Source organism: Ictalurus furcatus, chromosome 1 (genome assembly GCF_023375685.1).
Source record: "Ictalurus furcatus strain D&B chromosome 1, Billie_1.0, whole genome shotgun sequence".
Taxonomy (NCBI): domain Eukaryota; kingdom Metazoa; phylum Chordata; class Actinopteri; order Siluriformes; family Ictaluridae; genus Ictalurus; species Ictalurus furcatus.
This window is the reverse complement of record NC_071255.1, coordinates 12853764-12879684: the sequence shown is the minus strand read 5'-3', so window position 1 is coordinate 12879684 and position 25921 is coordinate 12853764. Positions and strand designations below refer to the sequence as shown.

The 25921-nt window shown below is 39.3% G+C and overlaps 1 protein-coding gene across 13 annotated transcripts; it reads left to right on the top strand.

The window, feature by feature from the left end:
- Positions 1-2138: 2138 nt before the first annotated feature.
- Positions 2139-25792, top strand: LOC128608685 (histone-lysine N-methyltransferase ASH1L). 13 transcript variants are annotated; one of them, XM_053626626.1, is made up of 16 exons: positions 2139-2414; positions 5045-5734; positions 6384-9945; positions 14981-15671; positions 17049-17143; positions 17390-17463; positions 17559-17601; positions 17874-17940; positions 18349-18442; positions 18543-18595; positions 19280-19419; positions 19996-20112; positions 20323-20377; positions 20499-20613; positions 22764-23040; positions 23440-25792. In XM_053626626.1, exons 2-15 carry the CDS (start codon positions 5204-5206, stop codon positions 22869-22871), a joined length of 5745 nt encoding a protein of 1914 aa, XP_053482601.1. In that variant the 5' UTR covers positions 2139-2414; positions 5045-5203; the 3' UTR covers positions 22872-23040; positions 23440-25792. The 13 variants fall into 13 exon arrangements, with proteins under 13 accessions (XP_053482601.1, XP_053482619.1, XP_053482606.1 ...); XM_053626611.1 differs by having other exon boundaries at positions 2140-2414; positions 19280-19455; XM_053626616.1 differs by lacking the exon at positions 2139-2414 and adding an exon at positions 2423-3403 and having other exon boundaries at positions 19280-19455.
- The last annotated feature ends 129 nt before the right edge of the window (positions 25793-25921 follow it).

Sequence of the window (25921 nt, the reverse complement as noted above, 5' to 3'; positions counted from 1 at the left end):
CCACCCATTTCACTGATTTAATGACAATAAAATTGGCAAGAAACTTTTTACAGGCTGTAGGCTTTTTACAGATCAGTGCTTGTCAATAACCTGAATTGTTCATTATGAGGTAGTAAAGTGAATGGGTAATTATCATGTGCTAATTAATTCATCGATGAACTAATCAGTTAGTTCATTTTTTGGCTGATTAGTTCATTATTATTTATGATGGGAAGTACACTGATAAGCTAATGGATGAGTTCATAGCCAAAATTTTACTTATCCACTATTAACGAGCTAATTAATTAGTCCATTAACCTAATGGGTTTACAAAAGAGCTGATGAGATTACAGAAGAGTTATTTTAAGCTTACATTAAATACCTAATACATTTGTAGTGCCTTGCACATCCGGGGTTGGGGGCTCGAATCTCACCTCCACCCTGTGTGCGTTGAGCTTGCATGTTCTCCCTGTGCTTCTGGTGCTTTCTCTGGGTATCCTGGCTTCCTCCCATGTGTTGTAGGCTGATTGGCGTTTCCAAATTGTCCATAGTGTGTGAACGGGTGTGTAAATGTGTGTGTGATTGTGCCTTGCAATGGGTTGGCACCACATCCAGGGTGCCCTGGGATAGGCTCCAGGATCCCCCGCGACCCTGTGTATGATAAGAGGTACAGAAAATGAATGGACATTTAGTTCAATGAAACGTAATGGATGAGTTCATTAAAGAGGTTACTGCTGAGGTCATCACTGAGTACGTTTACATAGACAGCAGTAATCTAATTAATGACCTTAATCTGAATAAGACAATACTGTGATTAAGGTGTTTACATGACTTGCTTTTAGAATACTCCTTTCATGTTCCTGTTTTACATGTTATGGAACGTAGTTCGATTAACGACACACGTCATTACGTCCCCACGCCACGCCGTCCGACATTCCCTCCAGAATTTCACGTATCGACATACAGTTCATCTTCGTTATGGTACCGTATACAGTTTTGGGTGTTTCATTTTTAATTTTACAAAAGCTTCAAGTGCAGTTAATTATTTGTCACGCTATACATGCAAATAGACGACGGCGGACACAAATTCTCCAGCAACAGGCCTCCTCTGTACTTTCATTCGGCAACATTTCATTCATGCAACCGCAACAAACTTGGAGGTACTGGATGAGAGTACGAAGTAAGGACTGGTGGAAGAGAGCTGTTTTAATGGGATTTGATGATGCCGAATAGAAAGAAAATTTCTGTCTGCGTCCTGACGCAAAATGCGGCGAAAACTCCCACACGACGTTAACTAAGGTGTGTACGTGTCTAATGCACTTCGATAATGCGACTAAAACAGGAATACTCCACGTCTTAATTAGTGTGTATTTAGCCGGATTAAGGTCATCAATAATCTCTGTTTACATGGTAGTTTCTTAATGAGAGTATCGTCTTAATCGGGTTAATATCGGAATACAGTTGTCCGTGTAAACGTACTGAATGAACTGACTACCACAATCAATAAGATGACTTAATCCAACATCATTATACTGTATGAATAATTAACCTCATTTAAGTTGGCAGTTAAACGAACGGATTAAATGATTAATAATTGACTAACAATAACTGGTTTGTTCATTTGCTTTGTGTTTTCTCACTCGGGTTTATTACAGCATACCTCATGCCTCCATATAAAGTTATGGCCGAATTTCAAGTGGGTGTGTTGGATCAAACTCAGGATTGAATGCCACCTCTGGTGACTTACAGTAGTGCACTTATTTTTGGATGACACCACGTTCAATAAACGAAGCAGAAATCAAACAGCCATGGTGATTTGGTAATCTTTCTTTGGCTGAGCATCGGATGCAATCCAACTTGGCGGAACATGAACACGTCTAAAGTCTGTTCATCGTTCAAACGCTTAATATTCAAGTAGTAAACAATTTGAGGAAGTGCTTGGTCATGAGTAGTAACTCAGACTGTTTGTGTTTATCGTCGAGATTCATGACTCCAATAGTCCATGACTGCTTCAGGTCCATTACGAGTTTGTTTTTCTGTCATCTTCCCCAGTCATGGACGCTAGGCAGTGCTCTTTATCTTCAGTTGTATATAGGTCTCTCAGGCTACAACACTCTGCCGGTCGTTTAAAAGATTACCTACTACAGTGGATATGTGGGTACACAATGTACGACTGTGCTTTTGATGTAAAACAACTGCGCAAGAGACGGATTAGCGGGCGGGAGAGAGGAGAGGAGCGGAGTGGAGGGGAGGTGAGGGGAGAGGAGAAGGGGGAACTTGAGTGTCGTACGCAGTTGCACAATGTTCATCTTCACGGCTCCATCAGTGCACGCGCAGTAAAGCTCACGCAACATCCACGCGTTTAGCGTTTCGGCTCTGTGCGCTCTCTCCAAAACAATTAGCTGGAGGATAGAAAATATCTTCTCGCAGCCTGGGTAAGTAAGTCCAGCTCGTTTTAGAAACCGACTTGGAAACGTATTATTTTTCCGAATCGCCTAGCTCCTCCGACTTTTTTTTTTTTTTTTTTTAGACCTCGTTTCACTGTGCTGTAACTGCTCCGCAATTTGTCCATATTTTAGGCCGTGGTAAACCGTCAAACCCATTAAAATTAGTTTGGCTGTTTGGTTTCATCTATACGAGCTTTTAGATTAGCACACTATAGCTCCTGGAAGCTGAATAATTACAGGCGTCCCATCTGTGCCTTGCCTTAGGTAACTTAAATATTTTTGAAGACTCGAAAGCGTAGTATTTATTTATTTATTATTATTATTATTATTTTTTTTGCAACCTCGTCTGCATGACCTAATGCTAAAGGAAGCATCGTTATATATTCCAGTGTCGCTTATTTAGTCACTAACACGAGCAAGTGTATATATTAGTATACCTATATACCTAGTACTAAGCTGAGTAGATGGATACAGTAGCAGTCGGCTCTCGTGCACAAGTAGGCTACACTGCGTGCTCTTCTCCACTCCTCTCTGATGTGGCGGAAACGCCATTGTAACATTGCTGCTAATTAATTACCGCGCGTTTCTCTGGCCCTTCTTCTCTTCCTCGTCGTGTTGTGTTCTAGTTTAGTCTATTTTCGGAGCAACGGCTTATATCTAGGTCAGAGAAATAGTGCAGAAACGGCAGTGGACGGCTGGTTTTAAGTTCCTCAGATGAGTCGGTGGCAATCTCAGTCCCTTTTCATGAGCACTTCATGAAGAACTCAATTCACTGAGAGAGAGGGAGAGAGAGAGAGGGAGAGAGAGAAAAGCAGACGAGTCTATCACCTTATCCATGTTGCTATTCTTAGCTATATACAGACTACTGCTATTTAAATTTAATGTACAATCATGTCAGCTTTCACCACTGTGCTGCATGGCAGAGTCATGGGGTCAAAAATGATGACTGTTGATATAACAGATATATTTTAGTCAAGGTATGTGTTCTGAGAAACTATTTTGGGACTGTTTTTTTTGTTTTTTTGTGATACTGCTTGTGAGGTAATATCTGAAATGTAGCACCTTGCCAAAGGCTGGTTGCACTTGACAAGAGAAGGACGCGAGTGTATCCTTCACGCAAATGAGAACTACTGAAATAGACCTGAAGTGAGAAAGTGAGATAAAGAGGACATAAAGGAGGCGAGGGGATCACTTGCTGAATGAATGCGTGCTCCGGTGGAGTTCAGAATAGAAGAGAAAATTGGTCGAGAGGTAGAAGGAAGGGGAAGGAAACATAGTGGCTGAAAATTACTTGAAGAATGTCTGAGGTCATTTATATATATATATATATAGATATAAAAACATTAGCAAAGATGTCAATATCAGTACAACTATTACAGCCAGTGTCTTCTGTCTTGTCTGAAAAGGGCCGGTCTGGCTGCAGGGTTTCGGTCTAACCAAATAGCAGCCATATCTTATTCCACTCGTTTAATCAGTAGATCATGGTCTTTGAATGAATATTAGTTGTGATTGCTATATGCCTGAAATGACAGCCTGTCGTTTTTCAAATAGCATTGGTAACCCCTGTATTAGAGAAATGGGGTGGTTTTTAGAAGAAGGCTTATGATCCTGCATGTAAATAGTGACTTTTCTTCAGTCATTTAATGAGATGAGTCAGTTCATCATTCTTTAGGTTTCAGTTTGCAGTGTACAATGAGGGGAACTGTTTTTGCTATTAGGGAAAGTAATAAAATGGATAAGGAGAGAGAGGAAGCAGTTGGACTCTTAGAAGAGTTAGCAAGCCTGTGGCAAGACCTTCATAGGGAGGAGGTAGAAATAAGATGAATGGTTGTGGTAAACTTTGAAAAGTAGGAATAGTTCCCAGTCAGGAAAAATAAGACCCTAAAATACCCTCTTTCACTTTGCTCTTGAACTGTGCTACTAATAGCTTCAGTGTATGTATGTACACACAAGCTCACTCTGCTCTGTGCTGTCTCTGCTTTCCTTGGGCCATTTTTCTTTTTATCATTCCTTTGGGATTATTTTCTCTGGCACCAAATTCTAAATGGAGTATACTCTGAAACACTCTATAAATCAACCACATTTGAATGTTTCAGCTATTAATCAGGTGCTGTTTTATTTATTTAAATACATGCGGTATTGATGTTATTCAGTGACTGTGCCTCAGAGTGATTTGAAATGTAGTGTCAACTTTATCGTTCAACACCTCTAATGCAGCTTTAGATTGCATGTCCCGGGTTGTACTAAATGTGTTCTTTCCCTCAGGCAATAGGCTGAGCTGTGAATTTTATGCTTCCCCTGTGGAAGTTAATGCACTGAGGTCATCATTCAGGATTGTTCTTAGAAATTAGCTCACACAGTGCAGTAAAGCACCTGCCTTTTTCGAGAGCTCACAACATAGTTTCAACGGACTTTTCTAGGAAATAGTCAGGAGGAATTTTAGCGATGGCTTGTTTACAGGAATAATATACAGGAATGTAATTTGATGAGATGCATTGTATAATGCTGTTGATCTACTATGATTACGGCCACAGCTATTGGTGATAAATGTGCTATACCTTTATAATAATGATAGTATTAATAATAATTCTGTTTTCTTTACCTCCCCATTCCTATAGGACAGGAATATAATGAAAGAAGACAGCAGCGATTTGGAGATGTCAGATTTTTTTGTTCAGCAAGCACTTATCTTCATACCTGGATCTGTCATCGTCTTAATTTAATAGCTCAATAGCCCTGAATTCCCAAGCCAATTTGTTTCTATACTGAACGTCCAAATGGATAAAAAAAGGAAGAATGATTTACCTATGCCAGCACCAGAGAGAGGAAGAGTGTATGAGGGGACAGAGGGTAGAAAAAAAGTGAGAAAGACCAAATCAGATGAACTGGATTTCTTCTCTGAAGGAACTGATGGCAGCGATAAACAGCTGCAGGATTTAACAGTTAAAGAGGCTGACCATTCAGAAGGTAATATGAAAGCAAAGATTAGCCCTGGGGCAAAACGAACCAAGAAACCCCCAAAGAGCCTTGAGAACTTCATATGCCGACCTTCTGTTCGAGTGTTTCAGAGACCTGAACCTGTAAGGCAAAGTGTCTGCAAACGAAGAGATGGTATAAGTTCTAAAACTAGACGCTACAGTCAGTCATGTCATCCTGAACAGAAGAAATGTAACACTGACTCATTGGTAACAAAAGACAATTCAGCTATGACAAATACTGATCCATCAGCACTTTCTCCGTCCTCTCTCATACCTTCTAGTATCGTGTGTCCTGCTTCAGACTCCCCTACCACAAGGGCAGCTAAAAAGGTAGGAGCCAGTCATTTTATGCTGGGCATTATGTTTGTTTTATTAATGTCTGAAATAAACTGCTAAACTGCAGCAGGAAATATAATGCACTGAACATCACCATGAAAAATATGACACGAAAGGTTCTTGACTCTCTTGAGCATAACACCTACGTAGAAATGATACACTTGAGAGTTGCTTGAAAATGTGAAATTATTCTGTATAATCTATGTTACAGATGCTTTATAACTTTGTAACTAACAGTTAATCTATTTTTGCCTCACCTACTTTCTCTGCCTGTTGTAACTTGACACTGTTTCATTTTTCTTTCCCGCTCTGTGAACTCTCTTTCACTCTCCACCTTCCATGTCACATTTAGTCATTTTCTTTATCAGTATTTGATCAATTGATATAATCCTCTCCATCTTTATCTCTCTATCATATTCTTTTAATCGCTGCTTTATGGTTCTCCTTCTCCCTTGTCTTGTGTCACAGACTGTGGTCGTGTATATTTTGTTCTCTTTCTGTATTTTACACTGAAAAGTAGTCATTTGGGGGATTTACGAAGAAATCAAGAAATAGAAAAGAAAGGAAACTTGGATTTCAGGTATACACAAGAGTGGTTGTTTATAGTGGTCTTCTACTTATCATGCATCATTTATTTTGACAGGTTCTCCCAAAACAAACTAAGAAGACAGATTTAAAGTCAGATATAACACTACAGGAAACCCCACAGTCATCCAACAAACTGTCAGTTTCTCAAAAGTTAATGCTCAGTACTCACATAAAGCAAACCTACTCCTACAAAAATCCTCCTGATTCAAATTCCACCTCTCAACAGAACTCCAGCCCACAAGAGTGCATTAATGTTCTTAATGAGGACAAGACACAGCAAGGTCAAGCCAGTCCAAGCTCCAGTTATGGAAATCCAAGTGAAACCAGTTTACATACTGTGTCATCCAAGCTAACATCCTGTTTTCAAAGAAATATCTCAAAATTCAATGAAAGTAATTCAGAAATGCCTTCAAGTGTGCATTTGAAAACAAAGAAGGGTGAGGGTTGTGCGGATGACCCCAACCATGCTGATGTCAGAGAAGTAACTGATGAAAAGAGTGAGCACCAAAATGGCTCCACACAAGAGCCAAGTCCTTCTACCAATGACCTGCCAGAACACCCCACCTCTTTCCAAGTAACTGATTCCCCATCCTCCAGTAAGTGCACTGACACCACATCAGACCTGTCACAGAATAGTAGAGGAAGCAAAGGACAGAACGAAAATAAAGACCTAAATTGGGCTTCAGAAATATCCGTGAAGTCCCCCAGAAATCCTGTTCCTGAGCATAAAAATTATGGCAGCACAAATGGATCGGCTAATGACGAGCACGGAAAGCAAGTCAAGCTTTGTACAAATCAAGAGCACATTGAAGTACATTGTTTGACTGACACTAACAGCTCTGTCAGTTCTACACCAAATCCTCAAGTATCTCCTGCCCTAGTTAAACCTCTGATGGATGACTTATCTTCAAACAGAAAGCAGGACAAAAAACTGTCAAAGAGACGACAGGTCAGAAGTCTTCGCAGCAATAGGATTGCAAACACAGCCAATGAGATAAACCATAGTCCTGTTGCCTGTAAAGTACTACACAGTGGTTCACAAACTCCATTCCATAGTTCTTCAGAATCATTGTCCTCACCTCAGTGTGAACAAAATCCAGTTGGACAACCTCCCAAATCAAAATCCTCTCAAAACGCAAAAAATCGCAATTCAGAAATGTCATCTTTAAATAATCCACCATCTAGGAAAAGGGGTAGACCAAGAACAAACAAATCAGTAGTACAGTTTCAGGCAAATAATTCTCAAGTTTCTGTTGTTAAGCCTCCAAATGATCAAAACCCAGAAGCCCTACAGCCGGAACTTGATTTGAAGCAGACAAGGCCTATGGTAAGAAAACGTGGGCGCCCCAAACAGTCTTTTTCTATCCAAGCACAGGAAACTCAGCCAGAATTACTCTCTAAGAAACAGGACTCTGGAGACCTTCATATTACTTGCAAAGACAAAGCAAGAAACATTCAAAAGTGCAAGAAAAGCAAGAGAGTAATAATGAAGACAATCATTGGAACGATCAATAAGATGAAAGTGAAAAGGAAAGATCAGGTGCTCACACAGATTCTGTTGGGACAGAAGCAATGCGACAGTAAAGATATTTCTCACCAAGGCAGAGAAAGTGATGTGTGCAGTCCAGATTCTACTGCAACACACTCCTTATCTTCCCTTGTATCATCTTTTGGAGGCAAACTTGGTTCTCAAATTAATGTCAGCAAAAGAGGAACTATCTATATGGGAAAGAGGAGAGGTCGCAAACCAAAATGTCTGACAACTTCCAATATTTCATCCCAGAAATCTCCACAGATGTGCCCAGACAACCCACAGTTTCCCCCCAAGTCTACTTTTGTGCAGCCATCATTAGATACCCAGAGTATTCCTGTATCAGGCTCCTCTAGCACTCTTAAAAATATTGCCTCATCTTCATCATCTGGGAGGAGTTCGCAGATCAATTTTAATACCCCAAAAATCAAAGCAACTTCCTTTAAACAACTCAGTGAACATTCCCAGGCTCACTGTGAAGTCACTTTGACATGTAACAGTGGAGAAGGAATTAAAGATAACACCACATCAGACAGGGGCGAGAGAAATAACAGGCTGGATGAAGGTGTGGGATTTTGCTCAGCACCAGCCACAGGTTCTGTATTCACAATGTCTGGTGTTCCTGGGAGTAACTCCTTTCAGGGTAGACCGAAGGCTCTTTCCTCCTTGCCTTCAGAGCGCATTTTTTCTGCTCATTTGCCATTAGCCTCTGGTAGGCCACAAGATTCCAGTCCTTCTTTGACATTCACAGACCAAGAGGCACATAAGTTTAAATGCCATAGGAAAGGCCATCACTGCCTTAGTCGAGAGAAGCTTAGAAGACATAAATATAAATGCAAGAAGAAGTATATGCAACTCAGGGCCAAATGCCAAGACCCAGAATTCCTTGCTGATATTGACGACTTAGTTGTCAGACTGAGCAAGATCCGTATTGTGCAGCGCATCGCCCGAACCAAGCTTGGTGATGATGGTAACACAACTGGAAGAAAGACTGTAACGGGCAAATGTCAATCCTATGATCTTCAGTGCCTACAAGAAAAAGTTCACCCCCCAGCCATGTTTCAAATTAACCTCAGTGGGTACTATTCGCCACATTCTGCCCTACCCTGTGAACCCCTTCATTATGTTAGAATGGCAAATATGAGAAGGAAACATGGTTGCTCCTCTGAGCCAAGCGAACAAATTGTTACACATTTCCCTGTGATGCACAAACTTGGATACCCATACCCAGGTGGTGGATTTATCCACCCATCCTATAAAGTACCATTCACAACCACCTCACTTGGTTTTGGACTCTGTCGAGGATACCCATCCAGTACAGCATTATATCCACTCCCTTTTCCACCATCATATCTGCACCACTATTCTAAGAACCCTATTATAAGCCCGTCTAAGTTCCACAAGAAGAGGGCCAAGTTCCCAAGGCAAGACTCTGCTGTTTGGGGACAGAACACATTTGGGGCATATCCTAGAATGACCCCGCACTCCTCCTGTGACTGCTTCAACACAGAAAGTGGGCAAAAGCAGAAACAGAAAGAGAAAGGCAGAGGAAGACAGGATAAACATGGCATGATGACAGAAAGGCAGCATGGAAATGATGCATGTCTTTGGCTTAATAAACTCACAAAAGACAATGAAAATTCAGGAAGCTGTTCATTTAACTCCCCTTCTCCCTCCCCAGTTTTCTCACAAGTCCAACAGAAAGACAAAACCTTTCATTTTACACGTTTAAGTCCATCAAACTTGGGGCAGGGAAGAGAAGTAAGATGGTCAGAGCATCAGCCACCATGGGGTCTTGGCAACAAAACCCTAAACCAGCCCTCTGAATCACTTGAAATCAATTCAGTGGGCCATGAGAATACCACGAAAGCTCCAGAGACTAATGGGAACTCAACATCAGCTCAGCAGTTACATAGGAAAACTCAATCTTTCTTAAAACAGCCTACACTCATTAGCAGTACACTAAGTCAAAAAAGGGTCACAAAGTCAAGAAAGAGCGAAGGACCGACTGGGGTCTCGAATGTTCTAAAGGAACAAGCTAAGACATCTGTGCAAGAGTTGTCTTCTGGAGATAAGAGAACACCAGGTAAGAAGGTGTACAACTCTGTTTGTCATTATTATATAGTTTTATGGATTAAATGTATATCTTTGTTTTTGTGTTTATTGCACATTTTTAAAAGCAGGGAAGTACTTTCCGCAGTTAAATCCGAGCAGCTTGTATTATATTTGGGTGTCTTTCTGCTCATTTACCACCCACTGTTTAACTGGTGGCATAAGAAATCAGAGCGCAGACTGCTTTTTTCCTGCCTGTGTAGTTACTACTGCAGATTCTAGTTGGCAGGCAAAGTGCTTTCAGACGTGTAAGCTCTTACATATGTTTATGTGTTTATATAAGCTACAGATATGCTATGATATGTGGTGTCCTGGCACTCATTTTTATTGCAAACTCTATCTACACCTGCTGAGTGCAGCATTCAGTGTTGTTCTTCAGTTATTTTGCAGTGATAGTACTGTGTAAATCCATGCAAAAGCAGGTGCTGGATTGTTGCGAATTCCTGCCGTCAGACTATCTGCATACAGTAGCCTGTATTGAATTCGAAATCCTCCTCTGAAGCTGCTTTAATATTGGAATGGTGCTTCAGTTCTTTTCAGAGTATTTTTATTTGTTGGAATCCTATTGTAATGTTATTAGTTATTTAATGAGTCCCTCTAAAACACCAATGGAATGGAAGTACAATTTAGCTCATTGTTGTTTAGTAAAACATATGGCAAGAAACAAACCTCAGCATGTGAGGAATAGATCTGAAAGCACTGGGTGGTGCATCATGTTTGTAGCATCCTCTGGGTATTTGTGAGGGGAAATACAGACTTGGCAGGTTTTTATATACACTTATGTTGTACCTACACCAAACTAGCCATTTTATCAGGTACATCTACCATGTGCATGCACAGCTATCTGTCCCCATTTAAGGGGCCTCAACTAGGACTCAACCATAGGATATTATTTGGGCAATGGACCATTCTTAGTACAGTAGTTGTACTGGTGGTGTGGGGTACTGGTATGAGTGTATTAAGCACTCATACCATTAAGAAAACATTTGTACACTGACTTTGTACACTCACTGGACATTATATTGGACACGCCCACCTTGTTATTCCCCCTTGTAGAAAAACTCCCTCTAAATGTATTCATGTCTGTGTTAATTATCCTTGCACTTCATCATTGTCCGTTTCTTACCACTGGACTGCTGTTGACTGGATATTTGTGTTTGGCCAACTGATTTCCACACTATAGTGACAAGAGGTGACACTGGGGTCAATGCTGTGCTGACAAAGGTCCACTACTTGACTCTGCACAGTGATGGTCCTGTTGTGGTCTCTTTCCACTGATGGATGGGGTACAGTGGAGCTGAGAAATTGTGCATAGAAACAGAGGGGTTACAGTGAGTAATTGTACACCCAAAAAGTGTCCTACTGTATCTGCTGACTGTACCTAATAACATGACAACTCATTGTACATTGACTTGTAGATGTAATATAGAAAAATGGAATATATAGGTGAGAGTAAAGTGAGAGAGAAATTGTAGGAGTGGTGCCAGTTTTTATATAGCCTGTCCTTCATGAGTGAATTAATGTAGGTGACTCATTTTTACTTTATGCGACACTCAGGGCAAGCACCACTGTGCAATGCATAACTTACATTCAATAAGAAAAAAAGCAATTTTCTTACTGAGCTCAAAATATGGACAAACAATATAGATTAATTTTAATACAGTTTCCCCTAAAAAAAAAAAATTGTAGGTAATCTTTTGTAGTCCCAAAACACTGGTTTCAGAATTAATATTTTATGAAGCCTCTGCTGGAGAGAATAACAGCACTGAGACTCTGCCATTAATGACTAAAAAGCTTGAACTCCTTCATATACATTCTGTAGGTTTGTGCAAAAGATTGATTTGGTGTGCTTATAACAGTTTCTGTGTTGATTTGGATCTAGGTTTGTAGCCATTATCTTGTTGAAAGATCCATCTATAGCCAAGACTTAATCTTCTGGTTGAGGTAGCAATGTATGCTTATGTGTCCTCTTCCTGAGAAGTTTACAGTTATTTCAAAAACGTGTGGCCCAGGTTGTGTTTATATATTTGTAGCTCAATTACCTGATTGCATTGCATAAGATCATAAATTTGCATGCAGTAGCTCCAAATAAATGTGCAGGCTATTAAATATAAATTTGGTAAATATTCACGCTCGGTTTAATCTTTCATTTCACAGGATTTGTTTCACAAAAGATATTACATTAATGCTACTTAATGACTTTAATGAAGAAAGATGTTATTTGAATGTCAGTGGCTTTAATTGGCTGTATCTTCCTTGTTGCTCTCTCCTCTCAACAAACTCATCTTCTGTTATTGGTCCTCACAAATGATTGCAGAGGGTTTGGGGTAAGAGACTGTGGCAGAATCCACTTGGTTGCAGTCTTTGCCAAAGGGCAAAGTACGTGCAAATAAAGGGTACTCGTGAGCACTTTGTGAAGCCTAAAACGAGAAATGGGACACTCTATGGCCTTGTGGACCTAGCAGCATACATACATGGGGACTGCAAATGCACTAGATGGGACAGAGCCAAAGGGATTTTGAGTGTGTACCCTAGGGAAATAGGAAATGGCCTTATTTATTTCCCCAAGAGTTCCAATAATTCTGAATTTGACTGTATTTGGTTAACTCCACCTTTTAGATCTGGTGGAAGCACACTTGATTATTTATTTTAGTGACTTTGTATGTCATCTGAGTTACTCTGGGGTAGTACTCTGAGTTATCTTCATTTAATTGAGTTACGTATCAGCTAGTCAGAATGTGTTTTATTGGACAGGAATGAGCTTGGGGTTATTTGCAGTCAACTCTATTCATGCACATAACCATTCTCACATTCATTTATCTGTAGACTTAGGCTGACAGAGACGTAACAAGTTTTTCTGAACCAGTGGGAGCTGTGCTATACACTTCATCATTATGAATTATGTGCTTACTCTGTTATCTGCCTGCCAAGGAATGTCCATTTAGAGTCCTGCTATAGAGCTCCTGTCTGCCAGTGGCCAGTATACATCATTCTGTTTGACTTGGAAAGGTAGAAAGAGAAAAGTGCAGGCATTCAGCAGTGGTAAGGAAATGTGGTTATGTGGGTGGGGGTTAGCCTGGAAATCTCCAAGTGAACTTTTACAAATGGCTGTGAGGGAAGAGCGAAGGAAGAGAGAGCTGTTTTCGTGAAAGCCAAAGAGTATATTTGGCGAGAGTACATCTTCTAACTAGCTTCATATGTGCCTTAGCACTTCCCCACCCTGACATCTTTGGTCAGACCTCTTTCTCTTTATCTCATTCCTTGTTCCTTACTTAACCTGCATGCTTGTTTGTTCAGTCTAAAAATATACCTTTGCTATGAAACCTTGGCCGTTGATGTATTTACACTTACATGTTGATGGGACAGAGGTAGATTTAAAGTGATCTTGGCCTGGCTTTTATCCAGCCTAAGAATAGCTCATCCATAGATGTACAAAGAAACAACACACAAGTCATATTACAGTACCATGACCAGTTTGTTTTCCCTCACTATCTCATCTGTTGTTTGTCTGTTTCTGTCTCTTTTTCTTTCTTTCTTTCTTTCTTTCTTTCTTTCTTTCTTTCAGAAGGTTGTCCTTCTGTTTTCTTGGAATGCTCTTAAACAGAACTGAAATATAAAGTTACTCCCCACTATATTCCCTGATGTATGATTGTTTTGTGCCGTAAAAAGAGGTATTTGATGGCTGTTTCAGAGCACACCCCATCCTGATTTCACAATCCTTGTCCTGCAGACCCAGGCTTTGTTGTGGAATGCACGTCAGTGCAGTCTGTGAAATTGATTATGGTTGGTCTAACCAGTAGCAATGATTAGCTGGAGTGCATTAAATGCTAGTTCACGTTTTATAAGTTAAAGCGTATAACTCTGGTAATTATAACTTCAAATGTTACTTTAAGAATGGACATTGTTGGTGACTAGCATTGAAACCTCTCAATTTGTTTTTTTGAACTGGAATTTTTCAGCACTGAGTTCACTTGTTCCGTTTTTTCTACGCAAACATGCAGCTTGGCTTAATGGTACTTTTTTTGTGCAAAATGCAGGACAACTTCCAAAACACCCCAAACAGGTCTTAGAATATGCTCACTATATTGAAATACCAGCTCTAGTTCTCACAAATATAGTTTGTCACTTAGAGCCCAGCGACCTAAGAAACAAACTTGCAGTATATATAGCACTTCTTAATGTAAATGTGTTTGTAAAATTTGGTAGTTAATTATGCAGTTTAGCAAGTATAAAAACAGTCATGCCATGCAATAACATGATGTGTTTGAAGTGTTTTTAGATCAAGATCTCAAGATTCTTTATTTTCAGGCAACCATGTTGGTAGAATTTGGTTTCAGTACAGCGCTGAGTGTGCAAATCCAGGATTAAATGATAAACATTACAGTGCAAAATACACAACAAGTGCAAAAAAGTGACAAATGCAAAAAGGGATGCTAAATTACGGTAAGGACTGTGAACATTAAACAAATCAAATACATTAGTGTTATATATTATTGTATAAAGCTTAAGAGAGATGTGGTGGTGTAACATTACAGTCATATTTGAAAAGAGTGCAAATAGTAAATGGTGCAGGCCAAAGAGCGTCAGAACACAATAGTGTTGAGACAGTTGAGATTTCCAGTGGCTGAAGGAAAGAGACTTTTTTCTAAAGCAGCATGTTTTGGTAATTCTGAGACTGTATTGTTTGCCAGAGGGAAGTGGTTGAAATATGATATATGCTGTGTGGGAGTGGTCACTTGTGATTTTTTTACAGCTCTTTTCATGGTATGCTTGATATACAGAGAGTGAACAAAAGGCAGAAGGTGAGAGCTTGTAGATGGTAGACGGAAATGATGAGGATAAGGTGGCAAGGTGTGTTGTAGGATTATGAATGTTTATACTGTATAAACCAAGACTTTGTGAAGAGTTGTTGGATATTCTTTGTTACTTAATTGTAATATCTAGTTGATACTTAGATATGTAGAGACATTCACTGAGTTTAACAGAGGTTTTTGCTGCCTGTTTTACAGGTATCGACCAGGCTGGTGGTTTCCCTAAAAAGCATCAGTGCAGTGATTCTTCATCATCCAGAGAACCAGAAAAGATACCAAGGGAACCACAGAGGTTTAAAACCAAAAGGAGGCCTCTGATTAAGAATAAGTCTAAACATGTTTGCCAAACCTCACCTCTTTTAAGGGAAGAGCATGCACACCCAGCAGCCATAAACACTCCTTCTACAAGTGCTAAAGTACAACAACATCTCAATTCACCAAAACATCACAATTCTGAGGGACTGGAGGTCGCAGATGGCAACGGAGTAAAGAGAAGAGGACCAGGACGACCAAGGAAGAGTCCCAAACTGTCTTCTCCACCATCTTTACTTTCTGTTCCTGAGCTGTCCTCATCATTGACTATGGAAGAGGCAGGAGATGAAGACAAAGATAACAGTGACACAGTGTTGGAAGTCATTGAGCTTGTCATTCATGGAGAGCAGAGAAGTGGGAAAAAAATAAAAATTGCTGAAAGTGTGGGAGATGGAGATCAGAATGAAGAAAAAGATGTGACTGAGACGTCTTCCACGCATTTCCATATGTGCTCAGCACCCATTGGTCCATCACCTAGCCAGGTTGAAGACAGCCAACCGGAGCAGGCCACTGCCTCACTACCCAATAAGAAGTATTTATGGGCAGGGCTTTATTCAGATGTTTATAAAACCGAAGAGTAAGTTCCCACACACCAGGCACATCACATGTACACTCACCAGACACTTTATTAGGAACACTTGCACAGCTGCTCATTCATGCAGTCATCCAAACAGCTATCATGTGGCAGCAGTGTAATGCATAGAACCATGCAGATACAGGTCAAGACTCAAAGAACCACTCTTTATGAGGTTGGAAAAGTTCCTTGTTCCAATCGTCAGTTGTCCAGTTTCAGTGAGCCCGTGCCCACTGTAGCCTCACATACCTGTTCTTGGCTGACAGAAGTGGAACCCGATGTGGTCTTCTACTGTTGTAGTCCATCTGCCTCAAGCTTCAGCATGTTGTCCATTCTGGGATGCTTTTCTGCTCACCCCAGTTGTATAGAGTGGTTATTTGAGTTAGCTGTACACTTCTTGTCAGCATGAACCAGGCTGTCCATTCTCCTTTGACCACTTTTATCAACAAGGCATTACCACAGAACTGCCACAGCAAGTCACTGGAAGGTTTTTGTTGTTCACATCATTCTGTTTAATCTCTAGAAACTGTTGTGAACTGATGCATGAAAAACTCTCAGGAGATCATCGTTTTCTGAAATACTCACAAAAACACCCATGCCACTGTGAAAGTCACTGAGATAGCATTTTTTCTACATTCTGCAGTCCCTCCAAGGTTTCGTGATTTTGCAACAGTAGAAATTGTAGAAAACACAACACAAAAAAATCAAGCAAACTCCGCAAAATTCAGAGGCGCTTGCAATTTTTCAAAATTACCACAGATTTTCTGCAGATTTGGGCCAAGATGTGACATCATAACAATGTGCATTCAGCCAAAACCCTCTACGATTCACGTGCGTGGAACATGAGTACAGCTAAAAGGTCTCATTTACCAACAAATTTCACTGCGAAAGGCCGTGCACAACAATTTTGTGCAATTGCAATTCCACCAATTGAAGTAGTAGCACAAAAAACTTTGCAAGTTGCATCGCAAATCTTTGGGAAAAGCCACAGCAAAATCACTAAAAAAAAACTCCACGAAATCCTGATTCTGATGTTTGATGTGAACATTAACTGAAGCTCATGTCCTGCATCTGCATGATTGTATGCATTGCACTGCTCCCACATGATTAGGCGATCCTAATAAAGTGGCCAGTGAGTGTACATAAACATATAGGATTTAACACTTGAATCTCTCATCATATTACATAGTAATTCAGCTTAAAGAGAATTGTTTATTAACTACTATGAGTTATTCAGTCTGGACCCACTAGCAGGTCCTGGGGGCTTGTGGGGTTAAATGACATTTAAAGTGTATACGATTACATCTGATTTTGAGATAAGATTGGTTATGATCATTATCAGTAAGAAGTTTAAATGTTGTATTTTTCTCGCTTTCTCAGCATTCCTGATCAGCCTCATCAGCTAAACTTAGAGGATCTAGAGTACAATCCAGAGGAGCATGAATATGGCCTCCTTCCTGCACCTCTACATGTGGGTGAGTTTCAGTGTGTGTTTTCAGTTATTGCCGTATCAGGGTCATACAGAACCACTAATCACTGGTTCTGTAGAAATAGTTTAAGATTAAGAGAAGATTATGGGTTTCAGATAAAAATTTAATTATAGGGAAGGAATTGAAAATGAAGTTCTTTTTTTTTTTACATTTATTGGACCTTAATCATATGTATAAATCTTTAATCCAGTGTTCTGCTCCTGTGTGTTTGCCTGTGTGTATCTGTGACAGGAAAGTACCTAAGAGTGAAACGGATCAACTTTCAGTTGCCCTATGACATCCACTGGCAATGTGCACGCAACGAGGTGCTTTTAATTTCTGCAAAAAATAAAAACCGTTTCCAGGAAGTCGACTCTTGTTGTACGGCATTCATGATGTGTACATTTTCCCCCCTCTGCAGCTATTTGAAAAACCTGTTACTCTACCACAGGCAGCACCGTCAAGTAAGTGCGTGTGTGTGTGTGTGTGTGTGTGTGTGTGTGTGTGTAAGAAGTCTAAAATAATTGAGTAATATTGAGGACAAAGACACTGTTGTTCTGTGGCTTTAACACAACAGTAAATCCGTGTTCTCTGTCATTATGACCGCTTGATTACTCCTAATGTGTGTATTTATTTATATTACCCTATCACAAGTATGTTCTGGAGCATTGTATTTTTAGAGTAGCAGGTTTTATGTAGACTTTTTTAGAATTAATGGCCCTGTCTCTGATTTCAGACAGTACCTGTAACCCCCCAAACAGCAGTGTGCCTCAGTCCTGCTCTGACAATTGCCTCAACACAACGTAAGAACATACATACACTTTCACGTAATGTTTTAGGTTTGCATAGACTCAGATTTCAGGTCTTCCTTATCCACAGGTATTAGGAAATGTGAAAAATAAACACGTAGTGGTGCACTGAAAAACAGGGCGCTTTTTTTCATTCCTGAATGAAGGGAGCGACGGAAGTCAGCAGGGCTTTGTTTTTCTTCTGACTGGAACAGGCCTGCAATATATTCCCACAAAGGAACCCACTGACTGTGCCAGATATTGTTGATACTTTGTTCGCGTTCATGTGTTTGACTACATTTAAAGATGTAAAAAGATGTTTACTTACTGGAGGGTAGTTAATGAAGTCAGTGCTTTCATACTTTAGTTTTAAATCTAGTGCGTTTTACTACTACATAATCTGAAACAAAGCATAATGTTTAGGCTCAGCGATGACGAGACTCAATCCTGTGATACGGGCTGTCACACACATGTGTACGAGGAACACCATCAGTGCCATCATCACCTCAAACAACAGGTAACACAAAACATTGTACACACTGTATTGGTGAATGACTATACAGTATATGCAACATCAGATTTTTTTTTCTACTTTTTTTTTTCCCCCCCATTTACAGGAGGAAAACAGTGACAATGAGAACTTCCCCTCAACCTTATCTAGTGAGGAGAGGTACCGGAAAAATGTTTATACCGATTGAGATTTATTGTCTTCATAGTTCACAAGTGTTTCCACAGTGTGATCTCATGTGTAACAAAGCATTTTCTAGAGCAGAGGACTCAAGAAAAGTTTTGAATCAAAGACCACTAAATACCACCATCAAACGTGTAATTTGGTTACACATCTGTAATAAATATACAACAACATCACAGTAATTGTGAAGTGGCACAGTATACAGTGTGCACAGTTAGGAAAGCCCCATTCAGTATCCGTTGTACAGTATATGTATACAACCCCAAAGACTAATGTTAGCTAGCTGTACTGTAGCTTGAGAATGTCTCATTTTTTTTCTCCAATCACAACTAAGTTAGCCAGATATATACAGGGAAAATTCCTGCATAGTCATTGCAAATGTTCTTCTTTTATTTTTTTTCCTGGAGCAAGCTGATATCTCTATTATAGTATAAAACAGAACAAAGTTAGAAATGTAACGTATAGACAATTTTTTTAGATCACTTGGGGACCTGGGGTGTTCTTGTGAGATTACAAAGCACTTTTTGCTTAATAAATTAAAAGCAAACTAAATGAAGTGCTATGATAAAGCAAGTAAATTAATTATGGGTTAATAAAAGTTTTATGATAAAAGTCCCTCTCTCTCTCTCTGTCTCTCTCTCTCTCTGTGTATTGTCATTTCAGGAGTTTTGTAATGAAACATGGTGTCTTCCTGGTGAGAAACTACGAGAAGATGAAGGCAAGACAGGCGTTTCTTCTGAGAGAGGGCGCAAGAGAGCAAGAGAAAGAAAAGGACGAGGACAAAGCAAGGAGCCAGATTGAGGGTAGAGACCTTGGAGAGGATCCAACCATCAAGTCAGGTCTAGGAGTGTGTGTAGTTGTTGGCGACATGTGCATGTGTGTATGTATTTGTTATTTATTTAGCTTGCATCATATTCATAATGCTGTAAAGCATTTCTGTATTACAATAAGCGAGGAGTCTCAGTTGCCCACTTGCTCTTTAATAAATTATAGGTTTATCAGGACTGAAAAATACAGTAATAGATTGTTTGTTTTCTTGTACGCTCATTTCGTCACTCATAGTAGTCACCGCATCTGAATACAAATGTGATTGCACGGTGTGATTACATACTTTCCCTCCCCTCACAGCAACCATCTGCCTTCTTGTGTGTCGATCATCTGTCTTTTGCATGTTGTAGGTCATAGCATTGGATGTCGTCCCTGAAGAAACTTTCCAAATAGGAAAAAAAAAATGTAGTCTCTTCAGTTCATGTCTGTTTCAACAAACAATCAGAAATATTTAAAGATGGAAGACTTGCATGTTCAATCAGTTTTAGTGGAGTGTATTTTGCATATAGATCTTTTTTTTCAAACTGTGTGTGTTGTTCTACATGTCGCAGACAGGTGCCCGACTGAGCAGAGGTCATCTTCTGAAGAAGGGGAGCATGTAACATTCCAAAGCAGAAATCTCTCAAACACACTCCAAGAAATCTGGGACAGGATTGTTAGTTGCAAGGGTACGTTTACTGACTGAAATGAGTTCAGCATTTGGATAATTATAATGATGATGGTTGAAAGAAAAAGCAAAGATGCAACTAATTTTTTTTGCTTCTACCTTGTTTCTCTCTATCTCTATCTCTGTCTCTTTCTCTAACATGCTGTCTCTCTCTTTTTGTTTCTATCTCTCACTCTCTTTCTCTCTGTTTCCCTGTTTCTCTGTCCTTCAGGATCGTCTGGACAAACCCTTAGTGATCCTCTGCTAAACCTGTGCTCTAGAAAAAGGTGCGTTTGTGTAACAAAAAGCATACTGTTTTCTACAGACCAGTAGATAGAGAAGTTTTGACCTTTGTTGGGATGAAAACATCTGTGTGTGTGTGTGTGTGTGTGTGCGTTTATACTTTAGGTCCTATTCTGCTCTGGTGGACCTCAACATGGTCCAAAAGCAGCTCCAGTCAGGACACTATGAGAGCCTGGCAGCTTTCCACTCGGACATGCTGACTGTGTTCCACTGCGCAGAGGTCAGTGTGTCCTGTGCATTTGTCCTCCTGCATTTATCCTCTAAACAGAAATGTGCTATTTTAGTGTCCTAAGAGCTCACTGACTCTTTCAGAGCTGCCTCTTGAGTTGTGGGTGCTGATAGTTTTGTAATTCTCAGAAACATATTTCTCTCTCTCGCTCTCTCTCTCTCTCTCTCTTTCTCTCTCTCTGGCTTTTGTAACTGAAGAAATAAATTCAGATTTCAGCATCAGGCTTATATAAGTGGTGTGTGATGATATACCAGATACCAGATATACCATGCTGTAATAAAAGTTGAAATAGCCACTGTATATTTTTATATTAGAGATGCACCGATGAAAAGACAATTTTTCACGCTATATGCCATCGGCCAATAGTTTAAAAACATCCGATGATCAGGGCCGTTTATGTCCTGTGAATCAAAAGAGGGCAGAAGAACATATCGATTTCGTGCTGTGTGTAAAGAAGATGTCTCTTGTGTGGAATGACGACAAAACTGCATCTCTTTTACACCGGAAGTAAGCAGGAGTGAAGCGGGAGTTTTGGCGTCGAGTCTATTTATTTTTTTCATGCTGCTCACGCTGAATTAAAGGGCCAGTGCACCATTGAAAGATTTAAATGAAGATGAACTGACAAAAAAAATATATATTGCACAGACAAATATATTTGTAGAGTAGTATATTTCATATTCAGTTAATGTTAATATGAGTTAATATCATCAAAAAAAAAGTTTATATATTAGGCCTATTTATTACGTTTGACGTTCAGTGATGAAGTAGAAATGCTTTTGTTTGTGGTGAGTGAATGTGAGACTATCAGGAGGTTTTTTTTAGAATTTAGTCAATGTTAATATGAATTAATAACATTCACAATAACAAGTTAAGAAATCTTACTTTAATCTTCAGAATGTAGTTCATGTGTTAATGTTAATTTGAGTAATGTGTTTTCTGTTTATGAGACCAGTTACTGTGAAACAACTTGCTGAAATGGAGGGAATAAAGTTTTTATTTGCATTTTTTCAGAATTGTGGAATTAATTATTATTAATTTAAAAGATGGCATAAAACGCAGAACTATCGGTATTGGTTATCGGTATCAGCCGATATCACTCTGAATTGTATCGGCTGAGAAATTTAGTGTCGGTGCATCTCTAATATATATATATATATAACACGCACGCACGCGCACACACACACACACACACACATATATATATATAAATTGATAAAAGTATTGTGCCAATTATTGTAATACTCAGGCTACTACTGCAGGATTGTGTGCTATTTAATGCTATTTACTGAGCCAAATAATGTTATCCTGCTTACAACATGCAGCCTCCTTACATTCAAACATATGAGAATAAATAGAGATGCTAGCCAAACACCTTTTTTTGTGTAATCCAAGAAGCGAATTATAGCCAAAAAGTTGGCCAGTTGACTTGCTGACTTTTTCTCAAAGGCCACATTAAAAGAGGATAATGTCCATAGCTACATAAAGTCATGCACTCATGGAATTCAGTCATGGAATTCTTATACTCATTCATTTCCTTTAGTTTGTATTAATGCACAGAGATGGGCGGGTGTCCAATCAAGCCTTGTGCGCACTGCTCCCAGGATAGGCTCTGGGTGTACAGTTATCGCATAGTTCAGTTTTCCGAACAAGTCCCACCACTTCTTGTTTTATGTGTCTGTTTGCCAGGGACAATGTCTATTAATGAACAGATGTTGAAAGGCACCCTAAAATTCCATGCATTAATGTTGACGTACAGGTTAACACTCATAAAACATAATGAATATGACAACATACTATACATAGACAGAACACGTATAAAATAAAACAGCATTACAGTCAATGATAATAGAAATGCACACACAGCAGTGTACACATACAAAGATTTCATGAAGCAACACAAGATATTTCCATTAGCTTAAAGCAACCCAAGTATGACTGTATTCTTGCAACTCACGTTTCCCTGTAGGAGAGACCCAACACCTGAATGCTCCCTCCCTTCTACCTTTTCCTGCTATCAGACGCCACATTGTTTTAAACCAAACATTTCATAATGTATATAATCACTATCATAGCGTCTCTTCAAGAAACAGTGTTTGAATTCAAGAAAGTAAATGGCTCTTGATCTTATCTTGTATTATCAGAAATACTACGGCTCTGAGTCTGCAGTCGGGCGTGATGTGAGTCAGCTGAGGGCCATATACCACAGAGCTCACCAGGAAGCTTCAGCCCACATCAGCAACTTCCTGTAAGGGATAAGAAGCCACGCCCACACACATACCTTCCAGGGCATATTGTGGTTGTGGTTGTGACCATGGTAACACACAGGCATGATGGTTCTTCAAGAACAGGCAGACGATGCCCTCCAATACCAAAGACCTGTTGTGTGGTGCGCTTACACAGGCACTGAGCGTTAAACAGGTAAGAGCCACAAATTTAAAGAAATGTACACTGTATAGTACAGTAATATTGCCTCGATTTGTGAGTGATACAAATTATGATTACTGCATGTGTAAGGAAAATTTTAGTCAAGGTTTGCTTGTACTTGGGTAGGATATTTAGTGTGATATATGAAGCATGAAGTAATCTGCTGTGGTGCAAACGATACAACAGTACAAAGGACACTTCATGGATCAGAGACTTTTATTCTCCTTGTTAGAGGCTCACAGTAGAACCATTACTCAAGCTTTCTTTACGTCCTTCATACTTGAGCTCTTCAGTTTCAGCAGTATGCGTTGTGACGGCAATGTGTATAAGTATTTTATTACTGTTTAATAAGACATTGTGTGATTATAGCTCTCTCTTTTGTTTTATGAACAGAGCCCTGCTGGATGGGATGCTTGCTGAGAAAAAGATTAAGATTCAGAGATTCATATTTATTCAAAAAGGGTGGACATTTCACAGAGGAGAAAAAAACACTTCTTCATTCCATTTTTCTTTCACTTTTATATCCTGTCAGTTGCCTTGTTCAGATACGTCTTCAGTATAAAATAAAATAAAATAAAAAGCATGGGGTGCATGAAGCTATGGGAACGGGAAATGCTGAGGTAGTTAGTTCAACTTTGGCCAAGGACATAAACAATCATACTAAATATATTTTAAAAATGTATATAATTTTAAGTTTATTATTTATAATGTGTTTTTCTTTACATTTGTATATACATCATTTGCCTTGCCAATGACTGCACATAGTACCAGTGAAATAATTTAATGTGAGATGTGCCTAGTAATAAGCAATAATTGGAAAGCAATAAGCTACTTTTTTTCATTGTCACTATACTACTTTTTAAACTCCTTTTATGCTGCCCTCTAAATTTACACACCAGCCTGAGAGGTGATTTCCTAATTACATCAAACTTGAATGAGGCTTATTTCTTTAGTAGGGAGAAATAAAGTATGCTTTGGGAGGGGTTGGGACCCTTTCACTGTAAGAGCCAAATAAAAACAAAGAAGCGTACAGTCCCACACTAAGCATACAGTTTCTAATGCACTCCCAAGAAAACAGTTCCCTTTTTTGTACAGTCTCCACAGTACTGGCAAAGCAAAAGTATTTCTATTTCCAGCTTTCTTTATCCATGCTAGCATTTATTGCTGGCTGGTTTCCAGTTTCCACCCGGGCCTGGTGCAAGCTTATTTCCCAGAATCATTGCTTCTCAAAATGTGTCTTTACATTTGATATTTTCAGTGAGGCATTTCAGTCATTACAAAAAAGACACAGTCCCTGAGTTCTCACCAGATGCACCAGCTGTTTACTTTGCTAGCTGTGCTTTGTTTGAAAAATATTAAACGTGTCCCATTAAATGAAGCTCTTAACAAATGTAGGCAACTCCGATGTGAAAGCCTTAAAATACATGAAAATGGAATAGTATTTGAGTTTAATTATGTATTTTAATGAAAGAGGAGGGGAGGTTGAAAGGGAGTGAGAGAAATAATGCACAGCTCATCAGCTTCCATAACTAAATGAAAATCTTTCTCAAATGTACAAATGCATCATTTGTTTGAGTGCTTCCAGTCTTTGTTGTACAACAATATAAATCTATACTCAAAAAGTAAAACAGTTGCTACTAGGGTCCAATTCTGTAGAATAAACTAGCCCAGAATCAAGTTTATGACATGGAATTTGGTTCCTGCACAAGTGGCTCATTATGACTTCCAACTCAAAACAATAGAGAGTGTCATAAATGTGTGGCGGCCTAGGGGAAAAAAACCCAGTAAGATGTCATTAACTGAATTCTGGAAAACTGCCAGTTGAGTTTTGGCTAAACTCTTTTTAAACATATTTTCTGCCTGTAACATACGGAAACTTTAAGAAGCCATAAACATATTTAACCAAAACAGATTAAGCTAAATTGTTACACTACTGGTCAAACGTTTGGTCCCTTGTCTGAAATGTTTCTCATGATCTGAAGGTATATGATTAAATGTTTGAAATCAGTGTTGTAGACAAAAATATCATTGTGCCAACATATTAATTTCTTTTTATTTACAAAAAAAAATTTTTTTTAAAGGGATGACTTGCAGCGAAATATTCCGAAAAGCAGCCAACAAGTGTCCAGCATAGGTGGGAACTCCTTTAATACTGCTTAAAAAGCATCTTAGCGGGATTCCTCAAGAAATTGGTTGAGAAAATGCCAAGAATACATTTCTGGAAATTCTAGGCAAATAGGGAGTCAACTATGAAGATGCTAAAATACAAAATTATTTTGATTTATTTTGGATTGTTTTATCACAACATAATTCCCATAGTTCCATTTGTCTTATTCCAGAGTTTTGATGACTTTATTATTATTGTAAAATGGGGGGGTGTAAAAATAAAGAATGAGTTTTTCTAAACTTTTGACCGGTAGTGTATTTACTTCTGTCTTTCTGCAAGATGTAGGAAACCAGTTTAACAAATGCAGTTAGTCTGCCTAAAGATGTCTAAATACCTTGCTTGTTACATGTTATTTCCTCACATGTTGAATGTCAGGCTTTGATCAATTTGTTAGAGAGTTATGTGCCATAATGAAATGGACATAAACATAATCAATTCAGTTTTCCCAGGCGACCACACATAATGGCTCAAGAGTCCTAGGTTCCCTACTCCTTATCTATTATGTAGTAGCCACTCAGGAGCTTTTGGTTGAACTGTTTAGGGTTTGTGTTTGGTCTTAATAAATGCCTCATTTATTTCTGTGTCCTGTGTGTCTCTGACTGATTCCACCCACGCTACTACACCAGTCCGTGTGAAGCTCCAACCCAGTCCTCATCACACTGATGAAGAACACCGTATGACTGCTAAGCTGGTGATCAGCTTTTTTGT

Bases quoted from the DNA above. Each gene is read 5' to 3' on its own strand.
- LOC128608685 (XM_053626611.1), top strand. From the start codon at position 5,204: ATGGATAAAAAAAGGAAGAATGATTTACCTATGCCAGCACCAGAGAGA. The intron at 5,735-6,383 runs GTAGGAGCCAGT...TTATTTTGACAG, and splicing joins CCACAAGGGCAGCTAAAAAG to GTTCTCCCAAAACAAACTAA. The intron at 18,596-19,279 runs GTACCGGAAAAA...TTGTCATTTCAG, and splicing joins ACCTTATCTAGTGAGGAGAG to GAGTTTTGTAATGAAACATG.